This window comes from Macaca nemestrina, chromosome 13 (genome assembly GCF_043159975.1).
Source record: "Macaca nemestrina isolate mMacNem1 chromosome 13, mMacNem.hap1, whole genome shotgun sequence".
NCBI classification, from domain to species: Eukaryota; Metazoa; Chordata; class Mammalia; order Primates; family Cercopithecidae; genus Macaca; species Macaca nemestrina.
In genome coordinates this window covers 39,033,996-39,051,964 of record NC_092137.1, presented here as the reverse complement: position 1 = coordinate 39,051,964, position 17,969 = coordinate 39,033,996, and the positions used below count along the sequence as shown (strand labels likewise).

At 36.7% G+C, this 17,969-nt stretch overlaps 3 protein-coding genes across 8 annotated transcripts in view; 2 read left to right on the top strand and 1 right to left on the bottom strand.

Moving 5' to 3' along the window:
• Nucleotides 1-17,969, bottom strand: part of LOC105464882 (Rho guanine nucleotide exchange factor 33) — a 278,945-nt gene that overhangs the window by 151,134 nt on the left and 109,842 nt on the right. The gene's annotated exons all lie outside the window — the stretch shown is intronic.
• Nucleotides 1-17,969, top strand: part of LOC105465416 (SOS Ras/Rac guanine nucleotide exchange factor 1) — a 155,695-nt gene that overhangs the window by 112,743 nt on the left and 24,983 nt on the right. For both annotated transcript variants that reach the window (XM_071076554.1, XM_071076553.1), the window contains exons 11-17: nucleotides 715-796; nucleotides 1,563-1,685; nucleotides 1,984-2,087; nucleotides 3,207-3,429; nucleotides 4,879-4,998; nucleotides 8,310-8,472; nucleotides 8,973-9,090. In XM_071076554.1, coding sequence (XP_070932655.1) covers nucleotides 715-796; nucleotides 1,563-1,685; nucleotides 1,984-2,087; nucleotides 3,207-3,429; nucleotides 4,879-4,998; nucleotides 8,310-8,472; nucleotides 8,973-9,090 — 933 coding nt within the window. The remainder of the gene's footprint in view (nucleotides 1-714; nucleotides 797-1,562; nucleotides 1,686-1,983; nucleotides 2,088-3,206; nucleotides 3,430-4,878; nucleotides 4,999-8,309; nucleotides 8,473-8,972; nucleotides 9,091-17,969) is intronic.
• On the top strand, nucleotides 11,170-17,964 carry LOC139357854 (putative uncharacterized protein encoded by LINC00269; the record flags this gene model as incomplete). Its single annotated transcript, XM_071076738.1, has 2 exons — nucleotides 11,170-11,199; nucleotides 13,361-17,964. Coding segments are annotated over 2 exons (189 nt in total), but the record flags the coding sequence as incomplete, so codon positions are not given.

The window sequence follows — 17,969 nt, the reverse complement described above, 5'->3', positions numbered from 1 at the left end:
AAAGTAGGTCCTTTCATGGAAGGGATTGGAGACTCCTGTATTTATGATTGATCTCTCAGTGTGACTACTTGAAATAAAGGCAATTAAAGGTTGGAATAGGACCAAACCAACATATTCTATCACATTTAATAGTTTTAATAGCTTATAAGTATTTGTAAGCATCTTTAAGCAGTTGTGAGATTTTTAGCAAATAATTTAAAAACTGTATTTAACTTAAGCTACTACTTTATAAATTCCAGTTTCCAGTTGTATGCTCTGTTAACATGATTTAAAGAAAGCTAGACAAGTAATCCTAGATAAACTAATCTTGATGAAAGGAAAAGTAATGGGTTATTGCTGTGGCCTTTCTCTTTATAAGGGAGATAAACCAACTGGTGATGCTTTGAGATCCTGGTAGCAGGTGGGAGGGGAGCCTGGTTCCCTGCTTTACCTTTGCTTTTCTTTCTTGCTCATTCCTATGGCCGATGAGTTTAAGATCATCTTGTCAGTGTGCAGAGGGCAAGAAATAAGTTGATGTAAAGTTTTAATATCAATGTTTTCACCACTAATTTAGGAGGCACTAAGCTAGCAGTGCATTACCAAGCCCAGTCTGTTTGTCAAAACATTTTGGAACTTTTAAACTTGACTATTTGATCTATTTTGAAAATGTAAATAATAGTTTTAATCATTTTGAATCACAGAGTTTAATAAGATATTTTTCCTTTTTCTTCTTAGATCCCAATTTTGTTCGGACATTTCTTACAACATACAGATCCTTTTGCAAACCTCAAGAACTACTGAGTCTTATAATAGAAAGGTCTGTCCATTTAAAAAATATTTAAATTCATTATTTTTTGTTAAAAAAGAGATTAAGCTAAGATCTTATGTTTTTCAGAAATGTTAGATGAGCTTTAAAATATACTTCACGAGCACTTTTTCAATAAATAAAATCTCTTAAATGAACATTTGTTAGCTTTTATTATTTCAATACAAAAATTATTTTTTGTATGTGAAAACTCGGTATTTGAAATTTCAAATTTACAGAACGATCTATATAAAATTTATAATTTAGAGTTGAGAAATTCAAATTTTGATGAGTTAGATGTTCTAAGTAAGTTTTCAAACATACTTCATGTTGAGTAAAATGGAGCTTGTCAGTGAACAAATACTGTGATGGAAGGAAAATATTTCATGTACCCAAACAAAGAGCAGTCAGTTTTTCTGGAATTACCCTTAACAGTGATTATGTCACCTGATTTAGAGTAATTCCACAGACCAAAAATGAATATCAGTCCCATAACTTTATAGTCACATTTATTTTTAGAATTTGCATGTATTCTTTATTTTGTTTGTAGTTAGTTTTATCTATATTGGCAAGTACTAATTTATTTTAAAATTTTAAAAATAATTTTATTAACCTTTAATATTATAGAAGTCTCACTTATTTACACTGACATGCATATTTTTAGTAATTTTTTACAGTATTCTCTTGATTTTGCTGACAGGTGGAAACATTTGTGGTTTTCTATTTGTATAACTCGATATAATTAGTATTTTCATTAATTTGTTCTATTTTATGTTAGGTTTGAAATTCCAGAGCCTGAGCCAACAGAAGCTGATCGCATAGCTATAGAGAATGGAGATCAACCCTTGAGTGCAGAACTGAAAAGATTTAGAAAAGAATATATACAGCCTGTGCAACTGCGGTAAGCATTAAATAAATGAAGCAAATAAGTCTTTATCAAACTTTCATTTTAGTGTTGAAGTATATAAGGACCTTTCCCAGACAAGGAGCGGGGTGACAATAAAATTAATAAATTTACTAATTAGAGCAGTTATCAGAAATTATAGTGTAAGTCTTAATGTAGAATTTTGGAAGTGTTAGGCACCCTGATAAGAATAACTTGGTAAGAGTTACTGTGTTTTCATTTGTATTGTACCATGCATTGTGATAAACATTTATGTTTGATTCCCATGTAATTCAATTCTGTGTTAATGCTGTAGAGTATTAAATGTATGTCGGCACTGGGTAGAGCACCACTTCTATGATTTTGAAAGAGATGCATATCTTTTGCAACGAATGGAAGAATTTATTGGAACAGTAAGAGGTATGTTTTTTTTTTTTAGGTGCTTAGTTTTATATGTAATAAAAGTACCAACACGGTGACTATCAATTGATGTTATTGTGGTTCAGTAATACGAGATGTTTATAATAGTACCAGCATAACCATTTGAAAAAGTTAAAAATTTTCATCAAACAACATTTAGACCTGCAAATTGCTCAACAGTCACCCTGTTGATCCAATGTATTTTCATTTACTGAATCAACTTACTGATTATTTTAAGAGTTGGTTAAGCCAAGTCTTCATACATATCCCAAAGTATGAGGGCGTTTGGGAATTACGTTGTGCCATTATAACACCACTGATGGAGGTCGAGTGGGCCACAGGTGAATAGAGAGAATCAGAGAGGAAGCAGAGTGGATTAAATTGAGAGTTTGTGTCTAACACTACCACTGATCAGATATGTGACTTTGGGCAAAATCACTTAGATTCTTTAGACTTCAGTTTTCTTATCAATAACATGAGGAGCTAGGTTTGTTGATCTCCAAGGTTTTCCTTCTAGTTTTAAAGATTATATGAGTGTATAGCTCTAAGGATGTCTTAGACAAACTTATTTTTATTTCCTTTGTATGCTCTAAATGATAATCAGAAAATAGTTAAATAATAGTACTTTAAATGTACAATACAAAACAGAGCCACATCAAAACTCACACTAAAAATGAAGGAATCAGTCCTCTGGCACTGATATTTATTGGTTTATAAAATGCAATGTGAATTAGATTAATAGTGTGTATAATCTATCCTTATAAATCTTGTGATTTACATAAGATATACCTTTTGGAGGATTATAAAATAATACATTAAACTGAAGATCAGAACAATGGGGTGGACAGTCTCTACAAATTAAGTACTTTCTAATTTTATTTGGAAAGGATCTGGAAGAACACGTGCCAGGCTACTAACAGTGGTTACCCATGTGGAGAAGAGTAGTAAGATTAGGATGGGGGCCGGGAAATGGAAAAAGGGAACTTGTATTTTTCATTTTGATCATTTGAACTTTTTATAGCAAAGATACGTTCAGGTATCATCTGTGTGATTTTAAACCATTTAAAAAATATTAAATAAAGAATATTTAAATGTTATTTAAAATATAATGTATTGCAGGTAAAGCAATGAAAAAATGGGTTGAATCCATCACTAAAATAATCCAAAGGAAAAAAATTGCAAGAGACAATGGACCAGGTCATAATATTACATTTCAGAGTTCACCTCCCACAGTTGAGTGGCATATAAGCAGACCTGGGCACATAGAGACTTTCGACCTGCTCACCTTACACCCAATAGAAATTGCTCGACAACTCACTTTACTTGAATCAGATCTATACCGGTATGTACTTTAACATTCAAGCTGAAAAATCATTTCAAAAGAGTGAATTTTTAAAATGAAATACTGATTTCTGCCTTACAGGGTTGTCCTAAGACTTAACTGAAATCATACATGAAGTGTCTAGTAATGAGGCCAGGCAGGCACTTCCTGTTCTTTCACTCCCTTGGTCCCTCCAGCTGAATTTACACCTTCTGTCTTTCTGTGGTCACCCCTAGTTGGTAAGGCTAGGTTCAAATCCTGGCTTTACTAATTGCTGACCCTGGGCAACTTTAACCTCCTTGTGTAACTTTATCCTTCTGCCCCTTATTTTCCTCAAGAGTAAAATGGGGCTACTGATAGTACGTACTCCTGGGGCTGTTTTGAGGTTTGAAAGTCAATATATGTACATTACCTAGAACAAAGTAAGGGCTCAATAAATGTTGGCTACTGCTTTATTGTGAACTTATAGCCATTATAGTCTTTTTTAGTTTATCATACGACATTGATATAATTATCTCAAAAATGTCCTTCTGATTTTAAATGGGGACTATTTAGAATCTTAAACTAAATTATTCATTTTTTAATAGCTAAATGAGAAAATGAGCTAAATTTATAGATCTCCCACTAAAAATCATATTTCTGAAAATTACAGTATTGGAATCTATTTTGTTTATTTCCTAGGACCCTTTTGGGGTAGGTTTTTTTCCTCTCCTCCTTTAGACCAAAAAAAAAAAAGATGTAGGAATTGCATTGATTACTGTACCCTCTTTGAACTGATTTATAACAGATATCATTACTTAAATGTCTACTTTGTCACCCTAATTTATTAATAATGTTTATAAATGCTGGAAAAGATATTATGGAGGAGTTTCAACCTTGCCCAAAGCAAAATGCCACTATAAAGCAACACTAAAAGTACACAGGTATTTCCATAAAAATAGTTTTTAAAAACAGTTTTTAAAGGCCGGGCGTTGTGGCTCACTCTTGTAATCCCAGCACTTTGGGAGGCCAAGGCAGGTGGATCACCCAAGGTCAGGAGTTCGAGACCAGCCTGGCCAACATGGTGAAACCTTTTGTCTACTAAAAATACAAAAAATTAGCCAGGCTTAGTGACGGGCACCTGTAATCCCAGCTACCCGAGAGGCTCAGGCAGGAGAGTCACTTGAACCCGGGAGGTGGAGGTTGCAGTGAGCCAAGATTGTGCCATTGCACTCCATCCTGGACAACAAGAGTGGAACTCCATCTCAAAAAAAAAAAAAAAAAAAAAAAAAAAAAAAGTTTTAAAAAATCCATAAGGAAATATGCATAATTATACTTTTTTGTTATACCTTGTTTTCACAAACCTTTCTGTTGGTGTAAGAGGAAAGTTCATATGAGAGTTTAGTTTTTAATCTATCTACTTTACTTAATAAAACAGTGTCTATATTAGAGGAAAAAGTGTCATGTAGAATTATGTATTGATGATTTTAGAGCTGTACAGCCATCAGAATTAGTTGGAAGTGTGTGGACAAAAGAAGACAAAGAAATTAACTCTCCTAATCTTCTGAAAATGATTCGACATACCACCAACCTTACTCTGTGGTTTGAGAAGTAAGTATTCCTAGCATTCTTACATTTTATAGCTGTCAGCTATATTATGAATTTCAATGCAATTTTGTTTTTGTTTTTGTTTTTGAGAGGGAGTTTTGCTCTGTCACATAGGCTGGAGTGCAGTGGCACAACATCGGCCCACTGAAACCTCCACCTCCCAGGCTCAAGCGATCCTCCCACCTCAGCCTCCAGAGTAGCCAGGATTACAGTGTGTGTGATATTACACTCACCTAATTTTTCTTTTTTTTTTGAGACAGAGTCTGGCTCTGTTGCCCAGGCTAGAGTGCAGTGCGTGATCTCAGCTCACTGAAACCTCTGCTTTCTGGGTTCAAGCAATTCTCAGGCCTCAGCCTCCTAAGTAGCTGGAACTACAGACGTGTACCACCACACCCAGCTAATTTTTGTATTTTTAGTAGAGACAGGGTTTCACCATGTTGGCCAGGCTGGTCTTGAACTCCTGACCTCAAGTGATCCACCCATCTTGGCCTCCCAAAGTGCTGGGATTACAAGCATGAGCCATTGTTCCTGACCAATGCAATTTTATTTCTATATGTCTCATGTCTTTTTCCTCTGTTCCTCCTTTATTTAGTAATTGTTTTTCATTGAATGAAAATGACAATATTTTTCATTAGAAAACGTTGAATGTTTTTCTAATGTAGCATTTTAGTTTCACTAATTATTTTCATTAACTTTTTTTGAGGTTCTTTTAATGGTTGCCTGGTTGCCTTAGAGTTTACCACACACATCTTGTCAGAATCAGCTTCAGACTTACAGTAGCTTCATACCAGTGATATATAGAAATATTACTCCTATGTAGCTCTATTCCCTTTCTCCCTTTTTTGTGGTACTGTTATACATATTACATCTTATTAATAATGCAAATCAAACAATACATTGCTACAGTTATTACTTTACCATTTGTCATCATACTCTTAGACCATTAAAGCTTTGCTCTCACCCACCTCCTTTGTGTATTATTGGCAACATATTACACATATATTACATTTCTATGTTATAAACTCAACAATGTGTTTATATTATTTTAAGTCAGTTATGAGAAGAAATGAGAAAAAAAATACGCATTTACAAAATGTCTTTAATAATTACCCAATTACCTTTACTGGTGATCTTTGTGTGGATTCGAATTACCATCTGGGATCACTTGCTTTTCAGCCTGAAGAATTTCCTTTAGTATTTCTTCTGGAGGGTCGGCTAGCAACAGATTCTCTCAGTTTTTGTTTATCTGGGAAAATCTTTATTTTACCTTCATTTTTGAACAATACCTCTATCTTCAAGTTAATACTTTTTTTCAGTTCAAATACACTATTGAGCTTTTCCAGTAAGTTTTTTATTTCAGTTATTGTACTTTTTAATTCCAGAATTTCCATTTGGTTCCTTTTTATAGTTTCTATCTCTTTAATGATATCCTCTCTTTGATGCGCATTGTCATCAACACCTTCCTTTCCTTCTTTTTCATGCTTTCCTTTAATTCTGTAACCATATTCATAATGGCTACTTAGAAATCTTTTTTGTTATTGTTGTTAAATCTGACATTTGGTTGCTCTCACAGGTAGTTTCTGTTCCTTCCCCCCTCCCCCACCCGCACCCCGCTGTAAGAGTCATATTTTCTATTTCTTTGCATACCTCATCTGTTTTTGTTGGAACCCTGACATTTCAGATAATATATTGTAGCAACTCTGAGTGCTGCTCCTCATTCCCCAACCCCCTTTCCAGGGATTCTTACTGCGTGGCAGTGGTACTGGAAAGACCCATCCACTCCTTCCCTGACCACACACACCCAGCTATGAAACTCCACAATTTGCCAGCTGATTGCTCTGATGTTTTCAACGATTTCCTGGTGGCATAAATGCTATACAAAATAATGCAATCAGATTGTGGCTCCTTTGAAGGAATGGTTTTCTGAGATTTCTGTTTCATACTTGTTCTGACCCCAGGAGGGCTTCTCTCAGTTGTCTTATTTCCTAGTTCTCCCCTGCAAACTACTCTGCCTACAGTCTAGGGTGTATCTTCATTAGATCCACAAATCTCTTCCCCATTGCCTTTCACCACAATTTCCTCTGTTCTTAAGGGCACCATTAAATTTAAACTACTTTATACTTTGTTGCAAATGACAAGATTAGGAGCTATCTGTTTGAAACAGGGCTCTAAGGCTCGGGATAATGGCAAGCTTTTCTCTGAGTGACACTTCTGCCCTAGGAGCTTGGTTGAGCAGGTAGAGTGGCAGACGATGGTACTGTAGCCTGAGGTCTCCTTACCTGCCTCTTCTGGCATGGAACCACGCCTTCAGGAACCAGAGGAAGGGCTCTTTTCTCAGTATTCTCAAAATATCATACCCAAGGTAGAGTCTCCATTCCATAAGTGGAAGTTGGGCAAGGAAGGGTCTTCCCACGTTTCAGCTGCACTCAACTGGGACTTGGCCTCAGCAACAGGCAGCAGGGACAGGATGAGAAAACTAAAGTCCTGCTCCTGTACCTCACTGGGAGCTAGGTGTTCTTGACTGCAGGAATCTGGAGTAGATGCTCAGTCCACCCTCACTGAGCTGGGAGAAAGGAGGGAGGGACCAGTCTTGGTTCAAATACCAGACTCTCTTCCCTCTCTTACCAAATTTTTGTAGATATTCCTGAATAGATGTTTCTTTTGCCATTTGCTCTCAGGGCCATTACTAGAGACTTTAAATGTGTGTGTGCACATGTGCATGTGTGTGTTTGTGTGTTTTAATAATTTTTACCAGTTTCACTCAGTGAAACTCATACTATCATACCACAAGTCCAGAATCTCAATGCAATTATATATTAGGTTGGTGCAAAAGTAACTGTAATGGCTTTTGCCATTACAGTTAATGCTGTTCCTAGAAATGTAGGAAACATAGGAACAGAGCTGTTCCTAGAAATGTATGCAGCCAATTATATATGAAAGAAAGAAATTGAGCATTAATCACTGATTCTTGAATTCTACTAGAATACACCCATATCACAAAGACCTCACAAAGACTTACATACATACCACAAGATAGTAGCCTCACCAGTTAATTCTAATGCTAATAGAGGATGCACCAAATACAGCAGGAAAATGATTGTTTGACTGTACCAGTCTAGAAAACAGAAAAGAGCAGTATGCCTCACTGGAGGCACTGCCTTCCTTCTATCAGTCACCCTGAATGTGTCTTCTCTATAGTAGTTATACTATAGCCACCTGCCCCCACTCTCTACATTATTTTATTTACTAAATTCCTTATAACTTTATTGGAAAAACTCTAGAATCTTTAGTTCACTTTTTTTTTTAATTCCCAGATGTATTGTAGAAACTGAAAATTTAGAAGAAAGAGTAGCTGTGGTGAGTCGAATAATTGAGATTCTACAAGTCTTTCAAGAGTTGAACAACTTTAATGGTGTCCTTGAGGTTGTCAGTGCTATGAATTCCTCACCTGTTTACAGACTAGACCACACATTTGAGGTAAGTTTCTACATGTGTTTTTAAAATGAACTTTCATTCCCTATTATAAACATTAGATTTTTAACAATTATTATCTTTAATTTTTAAATGTCTCATTTGTCTTTTCAGGAGATTAAAAGACTGAACTATCTAAGTTTTGTAATGAATTGGTTGCTTTTTAAAAATTAAACATTCCTATTAAAATGTATTCACAGGTCCCAGCCTAAGGTAGAAGAAGAAAAAACTTTTGGCACTTAATTTGTAAGATAATGTAAATTAAATGTTCACATAATTGTGTAAGGAATGACATGATAAACTAGATCTCTCTCTCTCACACACACACACACTTTAAGTTTATACTGAGGTCTATGAAGATAATTTATTTAAAGCAGTGTTACAGTCATAAAATCAAATTGATACTGTTGTATTTGGGCCTGTTAGCCTAGTTTTTTTTTTTTTTTTGACAAGACCTTTGATTCCTTTTTTAAACTTATGCCTCCTATTTTTTTTTTTCCTTATAGCAAATACCAAGTCGCCAGAAGAAAATTTTAGAAGAAGCTCATGAATTGAGTGAAGATCACTATAAGAAATATTTGGCAAAACTCAGGTCTATTAATCCACCATGTGTGCCTTTCTTTGGTAAGTATTTCTTTCTGAATTTTTATTGCATTTCTGGATAAAACACTTATTTCATTAAATGACTGAATAATTACATGTGTAATATGCCAGCAGAAAATACTTGTCTGACCAATATTTAGCACCTGAAACCCTTTAGAATTTTTCTCATTAAGACTTAAGGTCAAGTCTAATATACATTTCATTTTCTATTTTCATCTTAGGCAGCCATTAGATATTATATAATACTTGTGTTTTTATATTTATAAAAGCCTTTTTAATTGAATTTTAATAAACTAAATACAGCAGAGGCATATTTATAACCATTTTTGTAAACAGTTTCACATGGCTAAAAATCATAGTGTGCCTGCTGTGTCTTTGGGCCCACACCTCTGGCACATCAGAATTTTAATTCTCTTCATCCTCTCTTATTTTTCCCCTTCTGCATCAGAGGAAGGAAGTACCTTTTCCTTCCTTTTTAGGACTGAATCTACCACCTGAATCTCCCTTTCTGTAGGTTCCTCTATCTTTTTCCATTCTTTATTTCCTGTATTTTCATGTATTCAATATCTCTTTCCTACTCTCGTCTTTTTTCTGCCTGAGTATATATATGCCCTGATGTTCCTTCTTTTGAATGCTTATAGAAATTATGGTCTTTCTCTAGTCTCTTTAGTATGTGCTATAGTTTCTTCTAGCCTTTTCCTCATCTATATCTATTTTTTTTATATAGTTTCAAATTCCACTGCATATAACAATGTTATGTCCTGATACTTTTAATATCTTTTCCCATATTTTATTGTTTGGCCTTTATAGCAACCATTTTTGTATTTACTTCTAATCTTTTTGCTGTGCACATGGTATATAATTGTAATTGTATCATGTGCATATTAAGGTTATTCACGTACCATATCTCATTTTTTTTGTATTTTATTAAATCTTAATTATTTATAATGGCTGCATAATATTCCATAAAATTGGACAATTTGTTTAACCATTACCCTGTGGTTGGACACATTGTTTCCAGCTTTTTTGCTTTCCAAATAATTTTCTGATTCAGATTTTCATTTATACTATTTTTCTGTATTTGAAAATATCTTCTTGAGATAGATAACCAGAGGAGGAATTACAGTAGTGCTCCCATCTCCATGGTTTCACTTTCCAGCTTCAGTTATCTAGGTCAACTGTGGTCTAAAAACATGAGATATTTTGAAGACCACATTCATGTAACTTTTATTACAATAGATTGTTATAATTGATCCATTTTATTATTAGCTATTTTTAATCTTACTGTGCCTAATTTATAAATTAAGCTCATAGGTATGCATGTATGTGTATGCATGTATAGGGTTTAGTAATAGTTTCAGGTATCCACTGGGGATCTTATCACCTTTGGATAGGGGAGGGACTACTATACATAGGTTAAAAGGTGTCCATCTTTAAACTGTTGATATGTATTTTTAAGTTGCTTTCTGAAAGGCTGCCATGAGAAGTGTATGACATTTATGCCGCCATCAAGTGTATGACAAAGGAAATTTCATCCCATGGTTTCCAATTTTGGATGGTACTTTTCTTTTTTTCATCTCTGTTATTACAACTACTAAGCTATTTGTTGCAATAATTTCCATTCTTTGATGACTGTGGAGATTTTTTCCCAAACATTTCTTCAATATTTGCATTGCCTCTTGTCCATGTCCTTTTTTGTATCTCCTGCAAACAATCTGCCTTGTAGTTTTTATTCATTGACGTGTATTAGTTTTAAATTCTACCATCTGTCCTTTCTCATTCTGGTTTCTATTGTTTCTAACCTTAGAAAGTTCATATAATCTAGTAATTTAATAATCATATTTTCCTCTAGCTTTTTTATGACTTTCAAAATTATATTTAATTCTAATATCAAACTGAAGTGTCTTTGATATCTTATGAAATACTCAAATTTATTTCCCCACCCAAATTATTTATTTGTTAATCCAGGTTTATTGAATGATTCTTCTTTTTCTGTGTTTACACATGGGACCTCCTTCCTTTTTTGTTGTTGTTTTTTGAGACAGAGTCTCGCTTTGTCACCCAGGTTGGAGTGCAGTAGCTGCCATCTGGGCTCACTGCAAGCTCCACCTCCCGGGTTCACGCCATTCTCCTGCCTTAGCCTCTGAGTAGCTGGGACTGCAGGCGCCTGCCACCATGCCCAGGTAATTTCGTTTTGTATTTTTAGTAGAGACGGGGTTTCACCGTGTTAGCCAGGATGGTCTTGATCTCCTGACCTCACGATCCGCCCGCCTCGGCCTCCCAAAGTGCTGGGATTACAGGCTTGAGCCACCGCACCCAGCCAGGGACCTCTTTCTTTAATATGTATTGTATCTCACTGACTTCCTATCCCCCTGCCACAGTTTTAAGGATTGTCACTTTATAATCAGTGATTCTCAGCAGGGGGCAGTTTTTGCCCCCCTAGGGAGCATTTAGCAATGCCTGGAGACAATTTTTTTTAATTGTCCTAATTGGGATGGTGCTACAGGCATCTAGTGGGTAGAGGAAAGAGATATTGCTAACATACTGCAATGCACAGGACACTTCCCCACAGCCCATAAGTATCCAGTCCAAGAAGTCAGTGGTGCTGAAACAGAGAAACCCTGCTTTATGTAGTGTTTTCACAGATGATAAAGAGTTGGTTCTTCAGGGTTTCTTCAGTCCTTTTTTTTTTTTGGCCAATTTTGCCTATTTTTCCAAATGAACTTCATAAGTTTGGGTGGGAGGAGATGACCCCAAATGTAACTGGAACAATCTATCAATTAATTTCTAAAGACCATTTATTATATTTAGCATTTCCCCTTATTATTTTTCCTGGGTATTTTTGGTTTGAATGGTATTCGTTCAGTTACCTTTAACTCCAAGAATTTTTAATTTCCTTGGGTTTTCTAAATATTTAATCATGTTTACAAAATATAATACAGTGTCTCTTCCTTTGACCTGATTTCTGTGTTATGTCTTACATAACTGGTCATTAACTTCCCAAACAAAGCTTTAAAAATAATGGCAGAAATAAGCAGCTTGTTTTAAACTCAGTTTTAGCAGGGATAAAGTATAATTTTACTACTTGCTCTATTAGATGGTTTTTATCCTTTTAAGAAAGCATCACTCTTGCTACAGAATTGCTTCATTTCATTATTTTAAAAATACTAGCCTTCAATTTATATCTACAAACATGTTTTTTTAATTACTTCTATTTATATCTTTCTCATTTCTGTTTTTACTTATTTGCTTTAATTTACTTTTTTCTTCAAAAAGATAAGGTCTCTATCTGCTTTTATGAGGTTTAAAAAAAATCATTATTAATTCCTAGTTTTCCTGAGGACTTTTCCCCTACCTCTTCTTTTTTTTTTTTTTTTTTTCCTTTTTTGAGACAGGGTCTCACTCTATCACCCAGGCTGGAGAGTACAGTGGCACCATCTTGGCTCACTGCATCCTCCAGCTCATGGGCTCAAGCAGTCGTCCCGCCTCAGTACCCCAAGTGGGAGGAACTACAGGCACAAACTACTATGCCTGGCTAATTTTTTTATTTTTTGTAGACACAGGGTTTCACCAGGTTGCCCAGGCTGGTCTCGAACTCCTGAGCTCAAGAGATCCACCCGCCTTGGCCTCCCAAAGTTCTAGGATTACAGGTGTGAGCTACCATGCCCACCCTGACCCTCTACATTCTTGATAAAAATATGGAGTTCATAGATTTTTATCTTCCTGGTAAAATATTAAAGCCTTTATGTTTTTGCTTAAATATGTTGACTATGTTACCAGTTCATTCAAGGGGAACTGGAAAGGCTCTGGATATATCTGACGTTATATTATTCAGTCTGTCAACGTATATTTCTTGAATACCTACTAAGTACCAGGACTACGTCAGGTGCTTAGAAAAGTGAAAAATACACAGTCACTATGCTCACCTAGCCTATAGTCATGCTACTCATGATGTCCTGTGGTCTCTGGTACACAGACATGAAAAGAAACCTCAGACCCATTCACTGACTCACTATTTGGCCCCTGCTCCTCTGTCATCCTAATTGCGGGTATTTATTCATACAAGCTGAAACTGTCCATTCTTCTCTAAGATCTTTATAAACTTAACGGATCTTCATAACATGTTCTCTCTTTTTTTTTTGAGACAGAGTCTCGCTTTTATTGCCCAGGCTGGAGTGCAGTGGTGCGATCTCGGCTCACTGCCACCTCTGCCTCCCGGGTTCAAGCGATTCTCCTGGCCTCAGCCTTCCAAGTAGCTGGGATTACAGGCACCCACCACCACGCCCACCACCACAGCCGGCTAATTTTTGCATTTTTACTAGAGATGAGGTTTCACCATGTTGGTCAGGCTGGCCAGGCTGGTCTCAAACTCCTGACCTCAGGTGATCCACCCGCCTCAGCCTCCCAAAGTGCTGGGATTACAGGTGTGAGCCACCGCACCCGGCCATAACATGTTTTTAAATGAATGAAGGAAGTTTCAGACCTACTTTAGAGTATGATTTCATAAGGTGTTTTAAAGTGAGCTGTGTGATTTCTTGAGTGAACACAAACATGTAGGTAGTTTGATAGGCACACAAAGTTTAATAGGTACAGCTATCTGCCAGCCTTTGTACCTCTTTCTTCTTGCTCATCTTCCTAGTTACTAAGCTTCTGCTCCTTTAAGGTAGTTTATCTACAACTGACCCTGGTCAGTTTTGGTGCCCTGTCTTTGCTATTCTTAAGTTAAAAGTTATCAGTCTCTGGAGTTAGACAGCCTTTTGTATAGTTCTGACCCAGTGGGTAAAGCCAGATGTTATTGCTGCTTCTGAATTCCATCCTGTCTATATGGTAGTTTATAGAAACTCCTTCCAGATTCTTTTCCTAAATTCTGGATACTGGTTTTCAAACCCCTTCTTTGGGGGAGGGTCAGAGATAGTACCTGATACTTCCTCTATTATTTTACCAGCATTATTCCCATCTTTTGCTGGCACTACCACCATTTACAGAATAAAAGTAGGGCAGTTACTCCTTCCAACGCTCTGCCAGATGTCTCAGGTCTATAACACAGTTTTTCTCCATAAACTAAAATATTCTGATAGGTAGAATGGATAGATGGGCTAAGAAATGAATTTTTTCAGCTGGGCGCAGTGGCTCACGCCTGTAATCCCAGCACTTTGAGAGGTTGAGGTGAGTGAATTGCTTGGGGCCAGGAGTTCGAGACCAGCCTGGCCAACATGGCAAAACCCCGTCTCTACTAAAAATACAAAAGTTAGCCAGGTATGGTGGTACAATTCCTGTAGTCCCAGCTACTCAGGAGGCAGAGGCAGAAGAATCGCTTGAACCCAGGAGGCAGAGGTTGCAGTGAGCCGAGATCACACCACTGTACTCCAGCCTGGGTGATGAGGCGAGACTCTGTCTCAAAAATAGAATTTTTTCTAAGGTAAAAGGATGTACCTTAATCAGGTTTGTCATCAAACATCCAAGCCTTTAGCATTGACTTTGCCCTTTGCTTTTATACAACTCTGATCTTGTGTCCTCCTTCTGTTATGTGTAAATTTGCTTTGTCTCCATTCTTGCTTTCCAGCTATTTTAGAATTGATTCTCATATCCTGGCCTATCTATTAAATGCCTCTCTTCTATTTTGAAATAATATACTTCTTCATTCAGTCAAAAACATTTGTTGAATGCCCCTATGTGTTATGCCCCAGGCTACATGCTAAGCATAGACAAATAAGATACAGTTCCATAGTTTCTGCTCCCTTGAAAGAGCACAGAAGTAAGTCACAGCACTGTGTAGTAAGTATAACACTGTATTGCAGAAAAGTGTAGATTGAAGTGTGGACAAATACTATAGAAGCCTAGAATCCTTAGCTTTGTCCTGGGAAGGATGGGAAAGACAACAGCAAAAAGGTGAAACGTCAGCCTTCTTCTTTGTCATAATGCTGTGTTTTCCCTTTTCCCTAGAAGCGCTGCCTCCAGAGGTAGGGTATGTTAAATGATGTATTGAAGTACAGAAATAACTAGACTTTCTATTTATGTATTTTTTAAAACATAAAAAAAAACTAAGCTTTACTAGTATATAATTCTCAGGTTTATGCTATACATACATACATATATGCTATGTTTTTATTAAACTATATATGTGTATATAAGGAGAAAGCAAGGATATGTGCTTAAATATTTTTTACTGATGCAGCGTAAGATCAAAGTTGGGACACCACTGCTGTGATCATTTGTTCTTTTAGCTAGCCATCAGTTAGGCATAAAATAATTTCCAAATTTCATCCCGAACTGTACCGAAGTGCTACTTATAAGCATTTTCACAACTTCATTCAAGTGTGCTTTCAAGAACAAAGCTGTGAGTCTTCATTCCCACTGCCCCCGTTTCCTCCCCAAACCAGTTAATCAGTTCTTGGGGAGTCTACCTCTTAAATATTTATCCACTCCCAGTTATCCCCATAGATACTAGGGCAGCCCTCATCATCTCACCAGGACTATTGTTAGCCTACTAACTGCTCTTAACTCCTTCCAACCCATCTGGCTTCATAGTACAACTATAGTAATCCTTCTAGAATGCAAAGATCCTTATAATTCCCTAATTATCTCCTAGATAAAAGTTAAGCTATTTAACAAAAGGCACTTCATGACCCAGTCCCAGTGCTAATACCTACAACTCTTCACAGATGGGCCATCAGTTTGTGACCAAGGTTGATTTGGGCTGCCATTGAAATGCATATTCTTATGGACATGTCTGTCAGACTGAACACTGAGCTGAGTGGATCATGCAACTTGTGTAGAGGAGAGTACAAATGGCTGAAAGTAAAAGCCAAATGACAGGCAGATGTGAAAATAAAAAAGCCTGTGCTTACTAGAACATACAGTCACTTTGTCTTAATGAATGTATCATCACGCATAGCCTAGGTGCTGAGAAATAACCAAGTAACTAACGCAGTTAATAACTGGATCCTTTTAAAAACCAAACAGGCATTGATGTCAGTTAGATTTCATTATTGCTGATCTGTTCAATATTGATTTGGATCCTTCCAAGGATGTGGCCAAAGATTTCTGTGGTATGCCTCTACTACAAAAGCATTTTGAAGTACAAACCCAGCCCTTGCCTATGTCTATCCTCATACCCTGCCACTCTTTCTCTACCCCACACACCAAACCCCTGTGGTCTGGCCATACTAAAGAGCAAATTATCTCTATATATGTCTTTCAAGCAAGCTTCATCATGAATCAGTGCCTTTATACACATTGCTGCTTTGCTTAGACTGCTCTTCTATCTTATTCTACTCATTACACTTCTCATTTTTTGAGACTTATTCTAAGCATTATCTCATCTGTGTTGCTTTTTCTAATTCTCCCAGCTCAAGACAGAATGCCTCCTTTTTGCTCTCATAGCATCTTATGCATTACTACTAATATAGCACCTCCTAGTATGTAGCACTTAGCAAATTATACTGTAGTAGCCAACAGTTCAAAGCTCTGGATCCCTGAGGTCAGGAACTCCTTAAGCACTGGACTGCTGGAGGTCTTCCTCATCTTTGTACCTGCAGTACCTAATGCAGGACTGGCTTACAGCAGAGAATCCCTACATGTGTGGGGAGTGAACGAACTCAGATATTCACACTCCTTTTTTCTCCCCAAAGCATAATAATCAGTACTTTAGGGGAAAAGGTAGAAGCATAATATTAGGGCAAGATGCAACAACAGCATCAACAATCACAACCATGGCTAATTAATACTTAACTTTTGTCAGGCTCTATTCTAAGCTCATACATACATTCACTCATTTGTTTCTCACAGCAACTCTCCCGTCCTCACTTTACAGATGAGAAAAACAGGCACAGAGAGACTAATTAAGCAATTTGCACAAGATCACACACACAGGCTGGTCGTGGTGACTCATGCCTATAATCCCAGCACTTTGGGAGGCCGAGGTGAGTGGATCACCTGAGGTCAGGAGTTCCAGACCAGCCTGGCCAACATGGTGAAACCCCATCTCTACTAAAAATACAAAAATTAGCTGGGTGTGGTGGCACATGCCTGTAATCCCAGCTACTCGGGAGGCTGAGACAGGAGAATCACTTGAACCCAGGAAGCGGAGATTGCAGTGAACCAAGATTGTGCCATTGCACTCTAGCCTGGGAGACAGAGTGAGACTCCATCTCAAAAAATAAAAAATATAAAATATAAAAAAGTACTAATAAGATCACACACAAAGAAAGCAGCAGAACTGGTTCCAGAGCCTTTATGCTAGAAGAGAAAGTGCCTGTTATTTTGTTCATTCTCCTCCTCGTCCAGTGTACAACTGTAGTGATGGGGAAACAGGAAATCAATTACCAGGTTGCCACAAAGTCTAGAAACTACTGAAGACCAGAATTTACATAAATTGTATGCAGTCCTGCATTTGACAGGCTTGCAAAACCTTCCACATTTCCATGAATAAGCCTATCCAAATAGTACTACTTCTCAATTGCAAATCATAACAACCTCTTGTGGGGCCCTCAGAGCTGACTAAGCAGAAGCTATGATCCTCTGAATTTAGTATTTTTCCTGTTTGCCAAAAATTATGTGTCATTAGTGACGAAGTTATTCTTAAAGTTCCTTTAATAAAACTGATTTATAGCAAATAACAATGGTTTGGAGGGGGTATGTCAGATTGATTATTCTTCCTAACAAATCTATTAATTTTATTAAACTTGGCCTCCCTCCCTTTTTCTTGGATGTTTATAAAATTTAAGTCTTTCACAGATACTTTCTCTTAAGCTGCTGTTTTTCATATCATGGAAATCTGAGCCTTGGTTCTTTTGTTATGGCAATTGAGATGGTACAGTGTAATACCCACAATTAATGAAACAGGAAAAAAACTTGCATTTTCCTTCTTTATCCTTGAAATCATTCCTTTATATCTTCTA